This window comes from Typha latifolia, chromosome 4, assembly GCF_019914945.1.
Source record: "Typha latifolia isolate L0001 chromosome 4, TyphaL0001v2, whole genome shotgun sequence".
NCBI classification, from domain to species: domain Eukaryota; kingdom Viridiplantae; phylum Streptophyta; class Magnoliopsida; order Poales; family Typhaceae; genus Typha; species Typha latifolia.
The window spans coordinates 3,157,409-3,170,070 of record NC_133089.1 but is presented as its reverse complement, the minus strand read 5'-3'; the positions used below and the strand labels follow the sequence as shown (position 1 = coordinate 3,170,070).

The following is a 12,662-nucleotide window of genomic DNA, read 5'->3' as shown; positions in this document are numbered from 1 at the left end:
ATTATTTATATATATATTTATTTATTTAACCATAATGTCACACAAACTTACTTCCATTGAAGATGCTTTTGTTTACATATCATTGTTATTGCATTACAACATTCAAAGTTATATTCTTGTACACAAACATTCACATCCTTCTCTTCCTTAGCTCTTGCGGACTTGCAGTAGTTCTTAGTTGCGGCCGAAGAACGCGACCACGGCTTCGTAGACGATCTGCTTCGCGGAGATCCCCATGACGAAGTCGGCGTGCGCGTAGTCCTTCACAAACTGAACCGTCAGCTTATCGCCGTCATGGAACTTGAGATCATCAAGCAGCAGCTCGACGTCTCGGACGTCGGAGAGGGAGTCTTCGCCGCCGTAGCTGAGGAACAACGGCAGGTCATTGGGAATGTTCGACATGTTATATACTGGTGGTGTGCTCTGCCCGTAGTTCTCCACGTTCAAGTCTTTCCTCTCGTAGTTGTACTTCGTCAGCACTCCATCTCGGAATGCTGTGAAATTTGACAGGAGAAAACATGACATATTTATGCATATAAAGACAATAACGTTAATGTTTGATGCTTACTCTGAGCCAAATGAATCATCGTCTTTGTTGATGTAGGCTGTGGTTCATATTTGAGGAAGAGCTCAACTGTTGAGGCATTAAGGCAACAATTGTTTCCTAATAAATATCATCAAATAATATGATATTAAGATCAAACTTCATGTGTGAACAAACCACAAAAGAGAGAGAGAGAGAACTAATCTTTTACCTGTAAAAGATCTCATTAGATCATAACAATCCAATCCTGGGTCACGGCAAAGTGCCTTCAGAAAGTTTACTACAGCCGCCCTGTTTGCGAAAATAGAAATAAGCATGGATGACATCAATGTGATAGATTAGTAATGTCATACATACACTTTGGGGTTGAATTCAGACACTCCAAGCCAATTGGTTATTATCTGTTTAAGCTCATAGAAAACAAGGTAAGAACAAGATAATTTAAGTTAAAAAAAACAGAGCATCAGGCTGCAATTAATTCATACTTCTCCAACAAAAGCTTTAGCACAGAGAATGCCAATTGGAGTAGTCATATGAGTCAGATAGGCTACTGGGCTTAGGAGTGCAGCAGATTTAAGCTTGTCAACTAACTTGCCTTCAGAGAAGGATGCCAGAGCTACCAGAGTCCCCTGCAAACACCAATAGCCAACTCCAACATTTAATACCTCATTAAAAAAAAATTAGCGATGTTTACATAATCGCCACTGAAGACTATCAATGTATTATAATAATCACTACATTAAGATACCATAATTGTTATCAAAATCATTATACTTTCTTAAATTATCATTCTATTTGTTATAATCATGATTAAAATCAAACTTATATTTGAAATTTTTTGAAATCTATTTAATGCTATACATTATCATAGTAGAAGAAAAATCCTATTTTTCCATTTTATTTGTGGAAAAAAGAAAAACCTCCTCATTGGAAGATAATTAGAAGTAACTTGAACATATATGAATGATTCATTGAGGAGACTCAATAAATTAAAATCTGTTTTTTTCTTCTTTACCAGGGAATGGCCAACATAGTGCAACTTCTGTCCAGTTTGACTATATACAAAGTCAACCGTAGCAGGAAGATCATTAGTGACCAGTTCATCCCAAGACCAATCCCAATAGCTCTGCTCAAAAAGAGTTAGCACTGTGTATAATTAGCAGAATGCTAGCTATAACACTCACATTTGATGCAAAACAAGTTGGAAAATTTAGGTTACGTAACGTACTCTACTGGATGGATCCAGCGACACGTGGCGGCTACTCCAACGTGTCCCCCTCGTATTGGCTATCCAAACGTCGAACCCACTGTCAGCTAAGACGAATGCTAGTGATTCATCTGGAGAGTTTAGTATCCATGTCATGCCATCCTGCAAAGATTATGTAGCTCACCTATAAGTGGAATTCTGTTTGTTATTATTATTATTATTATTATTTTGTATAACTAAGTCTGTACTGCTGAGATGTTGTCATGGTTAAGAAAAAAAAAATAACTGGAAGTATATGTTCATTTAAAAATAGCCAATACGTTAGTCTCTTGAGCAATAAATGAAACGGCCTTTTATTTTCATTTAGATGATCAGGTTTCACATGTCATCTCCATTAATGTTACATCCTGTGTAAGTTATTTAGAATTATCTAATATTATCCATGCACACTTAGATCGATTCATAGTTACTAGGTTTGTTCTCTTGCAGAGAGGTTGGCAAAGTTTTTCCAGTATGCCATGTATGTGAATTTATGATTCCATAATCAACGCAAAGTGTTTGTTACTTGAATTTATGTAGGAAGTTTCAATAACCTAGGTTGTAGAGGATCTAGAGTACATTGATGATATAGCATACCATGAGCACCCCATGTTGCAGAAGCACAGGCTGCCGCCGGCCACCTCCGCCGCCGCCCCCTTCTCGCCCCTCGGGGATTCTTTGCATGCTCAAGATATAACCATCTTGAGTTGTCACCTATAAAAAAGAAAAAAAGAAAAAAGAAAAAAGGTTCCATGAATGATGATAATGTAGCAGTTGCATGAAAGGTAAAGTTAGAGAGGTATCAAAGTATATATCAATCACCTCATGCTCTTCGCACTTGTAGCCGCTGGGGATCACCATCAAGGCGCAGCTCCCGTCCGCCGGCGCGCGGTTTACGAGGCGAGCGGCGGGGATCGGCTGCATGAAGAAGGCAATGAGGAGGAGAGTGGAAAGCGTAGCCCATCCGAAGGTATGGGAGGCCATGTTGAGGTGGATAGCAGTGGTAGTAGTAGTAGGAGTAGAAGAAGTTAAAGAGGAGGGGCTATTTAAAGGAGAGAAAGAGGAGGGAATAAGAGCAGAGAGTGTGAAAGCAAGAAGGGATTGGTGTATAGCTCATAGTTGTGTGTCTGTGTATGTGATAGATAACTGACCCAAATCTCTGCCTTAAAGTGTGGGCCTTTTTGATTCTGCTGTGATGACACCCGGAGTGGGGAGCTTTTTTCCCTTCTCTTTTCTTCTTTTTTTTTGGTGGTGCATGACACGTTGGGAAACGAGGAATATGGGGGTGGGGGCACTGAATTATGAGAGGGAAACGACATGTGAGATCGCTCAGACTTCAGATTAGAAAAATATATGTATTTATGTGCATGTTTGTCATTTACCCCCAGAGTAATACAATGGGCAACTTACACTACCTTTATCTCCAGCAGTTTGGTTCAATTTCAACTTCTTAAGTTCTTCTTCATCTTTAGATTGTTTTTTTTTTTCCATTCAAAGCTAAGGGTGCAAAAGTTATAATCCATTTAGAACTATCTATGTTATTCTCAAAACACGATTAATTCTTCCCCATAAGATAGCTTCGACTAGTACTTTTGTGGTACTATCCATGTATATTACATACTCTTATGGTAATACTTGTCCTCATGCATGAACTGCTCTGCTCTGCTCTGCTCTGTTCTGCTCTGCTCTTATCCCATCATGGATGTAACATTCATAATGATGCTCACCACCGCATCTTAATGCTCTGTTCCTTTCTGGCTAAAAAAGCAGCGTTCACACGGATATAATTAAAAAGGGTGAATGAATCATAACTTGCCAACGGTTTCCCATTCGATTCCAACATGGTTTCCCTACAAAGACTATTATTAGATTTACGTGCATAAATACGAGAGACAGTTCATAGTTTATACACACGCTTTGGGATGTGGAGACGTGTATCCAGTTGTGTGGGGCCCGAAAACACATCTCACCGTTATCCAGAGAATTTCTGGAGATCAAATTTGATAACGGAATGACATCACCACAAGGAGGCAACAAGAAGCTCGGAGACACGTGGACAACCTCACACGTGTCAATGGCTCTTATGTGTACGCCTCCACCAAGACCCAATGGATAAAGCAACGAGGCATACGATTTCCATTTATGAACTCGAGCTATATACTTCGACCTCGAATTCGTTAATTAAGCTCAACATCTAGTACTCAATCAGTAAAAAAGAGAGAGAGAGAGAATAAAAAAGAAACATCTTTGTAACTTCCCTTCAGCTTGGAAAACTCTTCAGACAGACAAAAGTTAACTGTATTGTCATTAGAAATATATATATACTGTACATAGTCCATGACATTTACACTAAACATAGTATAAAATAAGCAAGATATGCACTCTTATCATGATACGAAAAAATGGTATTCTGTATTGTTTATACATATATCCACCATTGGAGACTTGCATCCCATCCATAGCCTTCCATTTATGAACACATAGATAGATTAAGTAGTTCCGTTGGGAAGACCGAGATGATAAGAATCATTAGGCAGCGCAGGGATCAGGGCTCATCTTCTGCCTCCTCTCATCAGCAATAAATGTCCGAACCAAGCTCGGAAAGCAACAGCGTGCTGCATTTCCTGTCTTTCCTTTGTTTTTCTTCGGATAACTACCTGGAGTCGCCTCAACAGAACTACCTTCAGACTTGGAGGGAGTTACATCTACCAGTTTCAGGGTCTGGTTGCCGTTAAGATTGTATTTGATAGGCTTCATGTTGATGTCCAATTTATCTTCAACAGCAGTTTGCTCACTGACTGTCTTTTCATCTTGCAGTTTTTCCTGGAAAAGGTCAGCCAGTTTTCTCCGGCTGGTTGGAGAAGGTTCAGATTTAGTGTCTGATAATCTGTCAGTAAAAATGACGGTGTTTACTGCAGGTGCTCTTCTCTGATAATCTGGAGTGCTGCCCCGAGAGGGAGTAAAATCTGAAAAAAGAAGGAAAAGAACAGATCATATATACATAGAAATTGAAAGATATGGACAAAGAAATCATCCTGTTGGAAATTGCGAAAATGTACAGAACTGCAGGTATAGTTATTTTTACTACCTCCATTAACACTGAAGAAATCATCCTCACAGTCGGAGTCTAACCATGCCCATGAGTCAAAGAAGATTTCCTCTGCATTCCCTGCTGTGTCACAGATTAATCTTCCATCAGTTGGAAGGATTTTCTTTTTTGAGAAAAAACGGGTCAGAAATGAAATGCATCTTCTTATTTGATCAACAATCACTGAGCAAGATTAATTGCAACAATCAAGAAAATTGCATGGGTATTTCACTTGAGGCCCATTTGTCTCACACAGTATAATTGTGATGAAATCTACAAACCTTGGACAATTTTAAATCTGTCACAGCATGGTATCTCATATCTAGTAGCAGCAATAACCAACCAAAATACCTATTTTGAAGCTTCTGAAAAGAGAAGGAAAATGCAAATAAAACTGCAGTAAGAAATGTTCCTGTCATAATGTGCTCTTAAGAAAATTGGAGGATAAATAAACTTAAAAATGCAGTACTTTAACAAACTTTGCTGCAAGCATTAAAAAGAAAAGAAAATGGAAGGAATATATTAGTAAAAAATTGAAATAATGTTGCAAAGTGCAAAATGCACCAAAGTTAAGAGATTACAGGAAGCCCCAGATAAGGATACTGATTTACTGACTTAGTATCCAATATTACTTTGCACTACTCACAGAATTTTCACTACATATGGAGGAGTGCAATGATTAAGTCATAGTTGAGGGGCTCATAATTGCGATTAAGGAAAGATATTTGAGGCAGATGTATCACAATATTAGATCAACAGTTAATCTATCATCTTCAAACCTTCCATCGCCCTTTGTGTAGTAATGCATAGGAAGACGGCAAACATTAAATGTCTGTGAACAATTGGGAGAACCACCAAGTCAACTAGTCAGCCTTAACAATGACCAACAAAAAGTTTGCATATCCTACCAGAAGTGAACTGATGACAAATCAGACAGGGCTTAAATCATTATTCCATCATATTATGCAGAAAGCACCATTAGCCCAAACCTCATCTGTACTATATGACAGCTATGCATCATTAACACCATAAGGTTGTAAGGTTCAAAGTTTTAAGCTAAAACCTCAGGTACTGCATATTTATATTCAGTACATCCTAGAAACCTCATTCCCTTGGAAGATGCAAGGTACCCACCCTCACGCCTCTCTTTGGTAATTTTCACTTAGAATCACTTCCCAAATACATGAAAATACTGAGAGTTTATCTAAATATTAATCTTGCCCTTTTCTATCTCTTGGGTTCAAACAAGATAATTCCGGTCATACAACTATAGAGGAAATATGTAGATTTAGCACTTACATCTCAGAGGTGGGTATGCTGCAGATGGAATACGGTAACAAAGAGTGGCTCAAAAATTAAGTGCAGTAAGATAAGGTACAGACTGGAGACAAGATTATGGAGTCCCAATAGAAAGGAGGCAACTCTTAAAAAAAAGGCTAAAGAGAAGTTGCAAAGTGCAATAGTTCTGTGGCTCCACAAAGCTGTAGAAAAGGTGTTGCACCTTTTCTCGAAAAATGAGTGAGTAAAACCTTCCAATATGGTTCCCAATGCTTAGAAATGTTATATCTTGTATACAACCTCAAAGACCTTGCTTCTGAGTTACATAAATCTACTTTAGCAAAACTTAACTAGTACTTCGTTGGACGTGGATAGTGACATGCATATGCCAGAATAACTAATCAGTAAGATTGAAGAAGTTCTATTAATGCAAAGACAGCTACTTGGAAAGCTGTACATCAATTTGTCCCCTTGGTACACATCACCCATGACCGTGTATCTAAATTAAATCAGATAGATTTTAGTCCTTCAGTTACCGAAGTGATTTCTGAATGAGACAATAACATGAGCATCAACCAGAAATGCTATATTAGCAATCACTGAAGTCATGCATCAAACAGAAACAAATCAGAACCAGCACACTGATTAGCCTATCATCAAAACCCTACGAGAGTCAACAACACAAGCATCAACTAGTGATACAAAACTTGAACATCAGTGCTCAGTACACCAACTAAACCTCAAGAAAACTTTAGATCTTAAATATCTGACCTTAAAAAGAAAGGAGGAAATCTACTTTAAAAATAAGCAAAAGTGAGCAAAAAGAAAAGAAAAAAAAAACCTCCTTTTTCAAAAAGCATGGAATAAAAGAAGGCAAAAAGTTCAGGAAAGATCATTACCAAAATCTGGGTCATGTTCCACAGAATTAACCCTAAGATCAAATCCACCAACTGGGTCTTTTCCATTCAAAGATTTGTCCTTGGTGGGCGATGGAGCAAACATCCTCTTGGCTTTCGAGACTAAACCAGACCGAAATCCCATTCTTGGTCCTTGGGAAGCAAAAGGTCAAGAGCCAATTTTTAAGCTGGACTCCTCGTTACTCCCATAGTCCAAGAAGAACAAAGGGGAATTAAAAAGAATAGAAGAAGATAGAAAGACTTACTAGAATACAAAGGGACAAGTGGGTTCTACTTGGATTTTTCACAGGGGTATTAATGACTCATTGCTTAAACTATGGAGACCAAAATTACTTCACAGTTCACTTGTTCAGAGAGAGAGAGAGAGAGAGAGAGAGAGAGAGCGAGGGATTAATAAAATGATTCGGATTGAGAGAGATGTTAATGCCAGCAATTAATTATTCCTCTCTGTTTTCTACTCTTAATAATTGGGTGCCGTCTCTTGTCTTCTACTCTTAAATCTTAATAATTGGGCCTCGTCTTCCAATGTGCTCTCTTTGAACGGGGAAATTCTCCAGCAAGGTCTTCTCCATTTCTTTCTTTTTTTAAAGCAAAATTTTATCTAGAGTTAATTTTGTTCTTCCTGCTATATTTTGTGTGTCCATATTACCCAAATATCATTTTTCTTCTCTAAAATTTGAATAACAATGTGAGTGAGTTACTATTAAAAATATCCTTTTCTTAATAAGAAATGGGAATCAGACCCCATTTCAAAATAAGTTAATATAAAAACATATGCCGACATAATAATAGAGGAGACATCCCCTTCCATAACATAAGATGGATTCTTGTGGATGTGAAAATCACACGTGTGTCGATCTTCATGAGATATTTGACGGCTCAAGACTAAGATAAAGCTTTTGACTAAAGTTTACCAGCGAATCAGACATTGTATAACCCTTAGATTCTATGACTTACAAACTTATTTATTAAAAATATATAATTTCTAGACTTCTAGTCCATATGAATACTATATAGAATTATAGACACCTCAAATATAATTAAAACACAATTTTCTTATAAAAAAAATTACATCCAGAATTATTGAATTATTGCTCCCTTTCATATAAACCTTTTTATATTTTTTTCTTTAACATTTTTTTTTATCCGTTCTCGGTTTTTGGGAGATTATATTACCTTATTTTAGAAATTAAAGAGAGAAAAAGTTGAATATAGGATGAATCATTCATTAGCAACAATGAAGGGAATAAGAGATATTCTATAGTTAAGGAGTTCAAAATGTCTAAGAAATATCCAGAGATTTTTATTTGATTCCGGAGATGATAGTCTTTTGTTAATTATTAAATTAAACATATTTAAAGATGAGAGAGGGGACTAGTGAACTACTAATCCATGAGAATAATCTATAAACTATTTCAATTTGTCTTAAGTGAAAAGGATTAGTGTGTACTTCAGCAATGTGAGGGCCAGCTTGATGTATTCTTAGCCGTCTGTTCCTGCCTCCATAGTAGTTGAATTTGGTCAAGAGCTTTGTTTCAATTCCATCCAAAGTTAGACTTTATATTAACAGATCCAAATTAGGAGTACTTCTCTCTCCAATTATGGACTTGCTTTTGGCTATATCTGGCATATTCTCATCCAAAGACAACTAAAATTAGATTGAGTCATTGATTCTTATTTATCCCATCCATCCAAAGGTAGTAACTCCAATTCTCTCTTTTTCCCAACTATAGTGTTTTTATATCGTTGTTAGCGTGATAATTAATCTATAGCTGGCATGGCAGCTATTCTTTCGATCAGAAAAGAAAAAAAAAATTAATAGTCTTATATAGTTTTTCTTTTGTATATATACTCTTTAAAATTTATCTAATATATATATATATATATATATTTCTTAAATACATGAATTTTTGTACGTATATATAAATATGCATCCCTTAAAATCCTTCTTTTTTGTATGATAAAATTATCCTTATTTTTTTCGATTTCTATCTTTGCGAAAAAATATTTGTTTTGATGGGTATATGTAAAAATATCAAACTTTAAAAGGATATATACATTAATAAAAGAATTTTTGAAGGCACAAATAAATAACCTATTTGAATTTTTTTTTCCTAAATATAAATACGATTTTATAATATTTGTAAGAGTACATATACAAAATATACGATCCACTTCCCTTAATGGGCTTCTTTTTGGAGCCCATAATAACAAGCAGCCTGTAGCTTAAAAGCCCACTATCTCCACCTTAGTTCTTCCCTCTCTCCTATAAGAGTGAGAAAGCACCAGCTCGGGCCCGCCCAATTTGGATGGCCCTCATCTTCCTGCACCACGTCGTCGGCGATCTGACGGTCGGCAAGCCCGATCTCGTCGAGTTCCCCGAGTCCGAGCCGATCGACGCCGCCGTCAAAGCTATCGCCAACTCCTCCGAGGCCGCGATCGCCGTCTGGCGCGGGAGGGAGAAGGGCGAGGAGGCCCCGACCTCGTCGCCGGCGGCTAGGTTCGTCGGCGTGCTGACGTCTCTGGACGTCGTCGCGTTCCTCGCCAGGGTCGGCGGCGATCACCAGGCGGCGATGAGGACGGCGGTGTCGGAGGTGGTAGTGCCGAATCCGGGGCTGCTCAGGGAGGTCGATCCCGGCACAAGGTGGGATTTTGATGTGATTTTCGTATTCATTTGGGTGTTTCGGATGATGCGTTCGTAACAATTTGATCTGATTGATTGGTTTTTGTATGTTCTTGATGGATTTGGTGGTTTTGTGCGTGGAAATTATTTTTTATTTTGTGATTTGGGTTCTCGTCATTTCTGATGGAATTGATTAATATATTTGTTTTGTGCTGGCTTAGATTTGGAAGTGATTCACATGTTGTTATTAGCAGGATGAACAAGTTATATCCAGTAGCTGTAGCCTATATGGTTCTATTGTGCATATCATGTTTCGAAAAGCGAAACGAAAGAATATATATCCCATATGTCATGTAACAAGAACAGAACTGGTTGATGCATGCGCACAGATGTTGAATGAAACAGTACGCTTCTCTTTAGGAGATTTAGCTGAATGCTAATGAGGTAGATATACACCCATGCATGAAGGGATTGAGATCTAGAAAAAGCACCATCTGATTAAATTATATTACATGTAAAAGAGAGCGCTAAACATAATCCTACATTCCATCTCAATTGGCATATTGGAGCTGTGGAGGACAAACTTAACAATCTTGTTGTTGGCCCCACTCATCAAATTTTTGAAACTTACGTGTAGCAAGGATTGCCTTCTTTTTCTAGGAAAAGATATAGGGCCATAAAGTGCAATAGAGAGATATAAAGAAAGAATCATATAGAAACATAGAAAGTTATCTATTATTTTATAGAAATGAATATATCAACCTACTGCAAGGAGTTATGTCTTAATGCTCTTTGGCATATAAAGTTATAAACCATCTAGTTTAACAAAGGGCAAGCTTTCATTCCCTATCCTAGCTAGTTGTGTGCAACTTTATGAATCTTCAGTAATGAGTTATTCTTAAAGCTAATTTTTGTTATTATTTCAATTTCTTCTGAATCTCTTATTACAAATCCTATGATTTGATCATTTTGGCTGTAGCCTGCAGATTCACTTCAATATAGCTCCTATTTGAGCTATCTCAACAATTTATACTATTCATTATATATTGATAAGGAAACTCAAGAATATGAATAACCACTAAACTCTATATAAGGCATATAGGAAGGGATTGTGAATTTAAGAACTATCTCTGCAATCCTGTGCTTAATATTTCTTTAGATTAAACTGCTGAGAAACCTTGCAAAAAGTACCCGTAATGCTCTCCATGTTTGGAGGTGTCATTCTTCAACTGCTTATTTTTGCTTGTGAGAGTACCCTTCTCTTTTCAAATCTGTTGGTTTTGGCGTTTCTGTTTCAATTCTTTCCTAAATTTGTTTAAGAAAAGTCACAGCAGATACAATGCAAGATGGTGGTTTTGGCCTCTTAGGTACTATTTACTCACATGATAGATTCTATCTCATTAAAATGTTACCATATTTAGTGGCCCCCTTTTGGCTGAAAGCACCCACCACTCCATCTGTATCCTTTCTGTGCCTTTATTTCCCTTTGCAACTACGTAACCATGAATGCCTTTTGTAAAATTGATAGTGTTAATTTTTCCCTTTTGAAACTTTTTAAAACTTGCCTCATAACATTATTATACTATATGCTGAATCCATATTTTGCGCAAACAAGGTTGATAGATGCACTGGAGATCATGAAGCAGGGGGTAAGGCACCTCCTTGTTCGCAAAAGTGTCGCATGGAAAGGCATGAGCAAGCGATTTTCTATTATGTACAATGGCAAATGGCTCAGGAACACTGAAACCTCATCAGCAGGTACCATTATCAACAGCAGCCAGCCGTCCTCGTCTGCTCTCCCTGATGACAAGTTTTGCTGTCTCTCCCGGGAAGATGTGATCCGCTTCCTAATCTGCTGCCTTGGTGCTCTTGCCCCTATCCCATTATCTTCAATCTCTTCTCTTGGAGCCATTACTCTAAATTATTCTCATATTGAAGCCTCCTCCCCTGCACTTGAAGCCCTTCTAAGGGTTCCCGATGATCCACGTGCCATTGCTGTCGTGGAGACAAATCCTGATGGAAGTCACAAGATAATAGGAGATATATCTGCATACCAGCTGTGGAAATGTGATTACTTGGCTGCTGCATGGGCTATGGCGAATATATCAGCAGGGCAATTTGTCATAGGTTCTGATGAGAACGGGACAACGCCTGTCTCTCCTTCTGATTTCACTATCAGTTCAACAATGGAGGAATTTGGAGTTGGGGCTTCCCCAAGGCCTAGGAAGTTTAGCAGCAGAAGCATTGGGTTCTTCAGTAACCTGGCTAGTCAGATGTCTGTTGGGCAGCTGAGAAGCATGTACCTCGGAAGGAGTGCCCCGTTAACATGCAAGCATACAAGCTCACTCGCAGCTGTTATGGCACAGTTGCTGTCTCATAGGGCTACGCATGTTTGGGTGACTGATGCCAACTCAGAGGACGGTATTTTACTGGGCGTCATTGGATTCAGCGGCATCCTCAACGCTGTTACCAAGAATGTCATTCCCCGGACCATTTGATTTAGCTCTTGAAGACTCCCTGCTTTGATTGATTTGAATGTTACCATTTAAATGTATATATGATCGCTTATTATTTCATGAGCAGAATGGGTTCAGCCTTTGGCTTGGAGCCTCTTGTTTTGGTAAGACTTTTTAGTTCCACTAGTGATGTTGGTAGCTTGATTTGTATCATTTGCACACTCCTGTTCTTTATCCGCATATTAGTATGAACACCAGGTCATAGTTTGGATTTTAAATTTCATAGAACTTTGCAACTGCTGGTATTGTGTTATAATAAATGTGGTTACAGATTGTTTTTTTTGTTTCTGTTCCAATTTATTAGAAACAGAATAGTTCTTTCCGTCCAATCAAAGTTGTCTCGTCCGTTTAAGTATGCTCTTAATACAAATTCTGGTTCACATTGTGCAGATGTTTCAGTGAATATTAGTATGAAGTTATCCTCCCAAACCTAGCTGTTGAGCCATTTAG

At 37.9% G+C, this 12,662-nt stretch overlaps 3 protein-coding genes across 5 annotated transcripts; 1 reads left to right on the top strand and 2 right to left on the bottom strand.

Moving 5' to 3' along the window:
• Positions 1 to 37: 37 nt before the first annotated feature.
• Positions 38 to 2,915, bottom strand: LOC140787515 (triacylglycerol lipase 2). Its single transcript, XM_073136469.1, has 9 exons — positions 2,613 to 2,915; positions 2,388 to 2,504; positions 1,773 to 1,913; positions 1,560 to 1,670; positions 1,030 to 1,173; positions 902 to 945; positions 756 to 835; positions 569 to 664; positions 38 to 494 (listed from the first exon to the last, which is right to left on the bottom strand). Exons 1-9 carry the CDS (start codon positions 2,772 to 2,774, stop codon positions 175 to 177), a joined length of 1,215 nt encoding a protein of 404 aa, XP_072992570.1. The 5' UTR covers positions 2,775 to 2,915; the 3' UTR covers positions 38 to 174.
• Positions 2,916 to 4,066: 1,151 nt separating this feature from the next.
• On the bottom strand, positions 4,067 to 7,456 carry LOC140787686 (uncharacterized protein At3g27210-like). Of its 3 annotated transcripts, XM_073136753.1 has the most exons (4): positions 7,319 to 7,456; positions 7,056 to 7,205; positions 4,879 to 4,962; positions 4,067 to 4,756 (listed from the first exon to the last, which is right to left on the bottom strand). In XM_073136753.1, exons 2-4 carry the CDS (start codon positions 7,195 to 7,197, stop codon positions 4,320 to 4,322), a joined length of 663 nt encoding a protein of 220 aa, XP_072992854.1. In that variant the 5' UTR covers positions 7,198 to 7,205; positions 7,319 to 7,456; the 3' UTR covers positions 4,067 to 4,319. The 3 variants fall into 3 exon arrangements, with proteins under 3 accessions (XP_072992854.1, XP_072992853.1, XP_072992855.1); XM_073136752.1 differs by lacking the exon at positions 7,319 to 7,456 and having other exon boundaries at positions 7,056 to 7,312; XM_073136754.1 differs by lacking the exon at positions 7,319 to 7,456 and having other exon boundaries at positions 4,879 to 4,959; positions 7,056 to 7,312.
• Positions 7,457 to 9,377: 1,921 nt separating this feature from the next.
• On the top strand, positions 9,378 to 12,430 carry LOC140785476 (CBS domain-containing protein CBSX6-like). The gene is made up of 2 exons (XM_073133309.1): positions 9,378 to 9,717; positions 11,312 to 12,430. Exons 1-2 carry the CDS (start codon positions 9,383 to 9,385, stop codon positions 12,192 to 12,194), a joined length of 1,218 nt encoding a protein of 405 aa, XP_072989410.1. The 5' UTR covers positions 9,378 to 9,382; the 3' UTR covers positions 12,195 to 12,430.
• Positions 12,431 to 12,662: the final 232 nt, after the last annotated feature.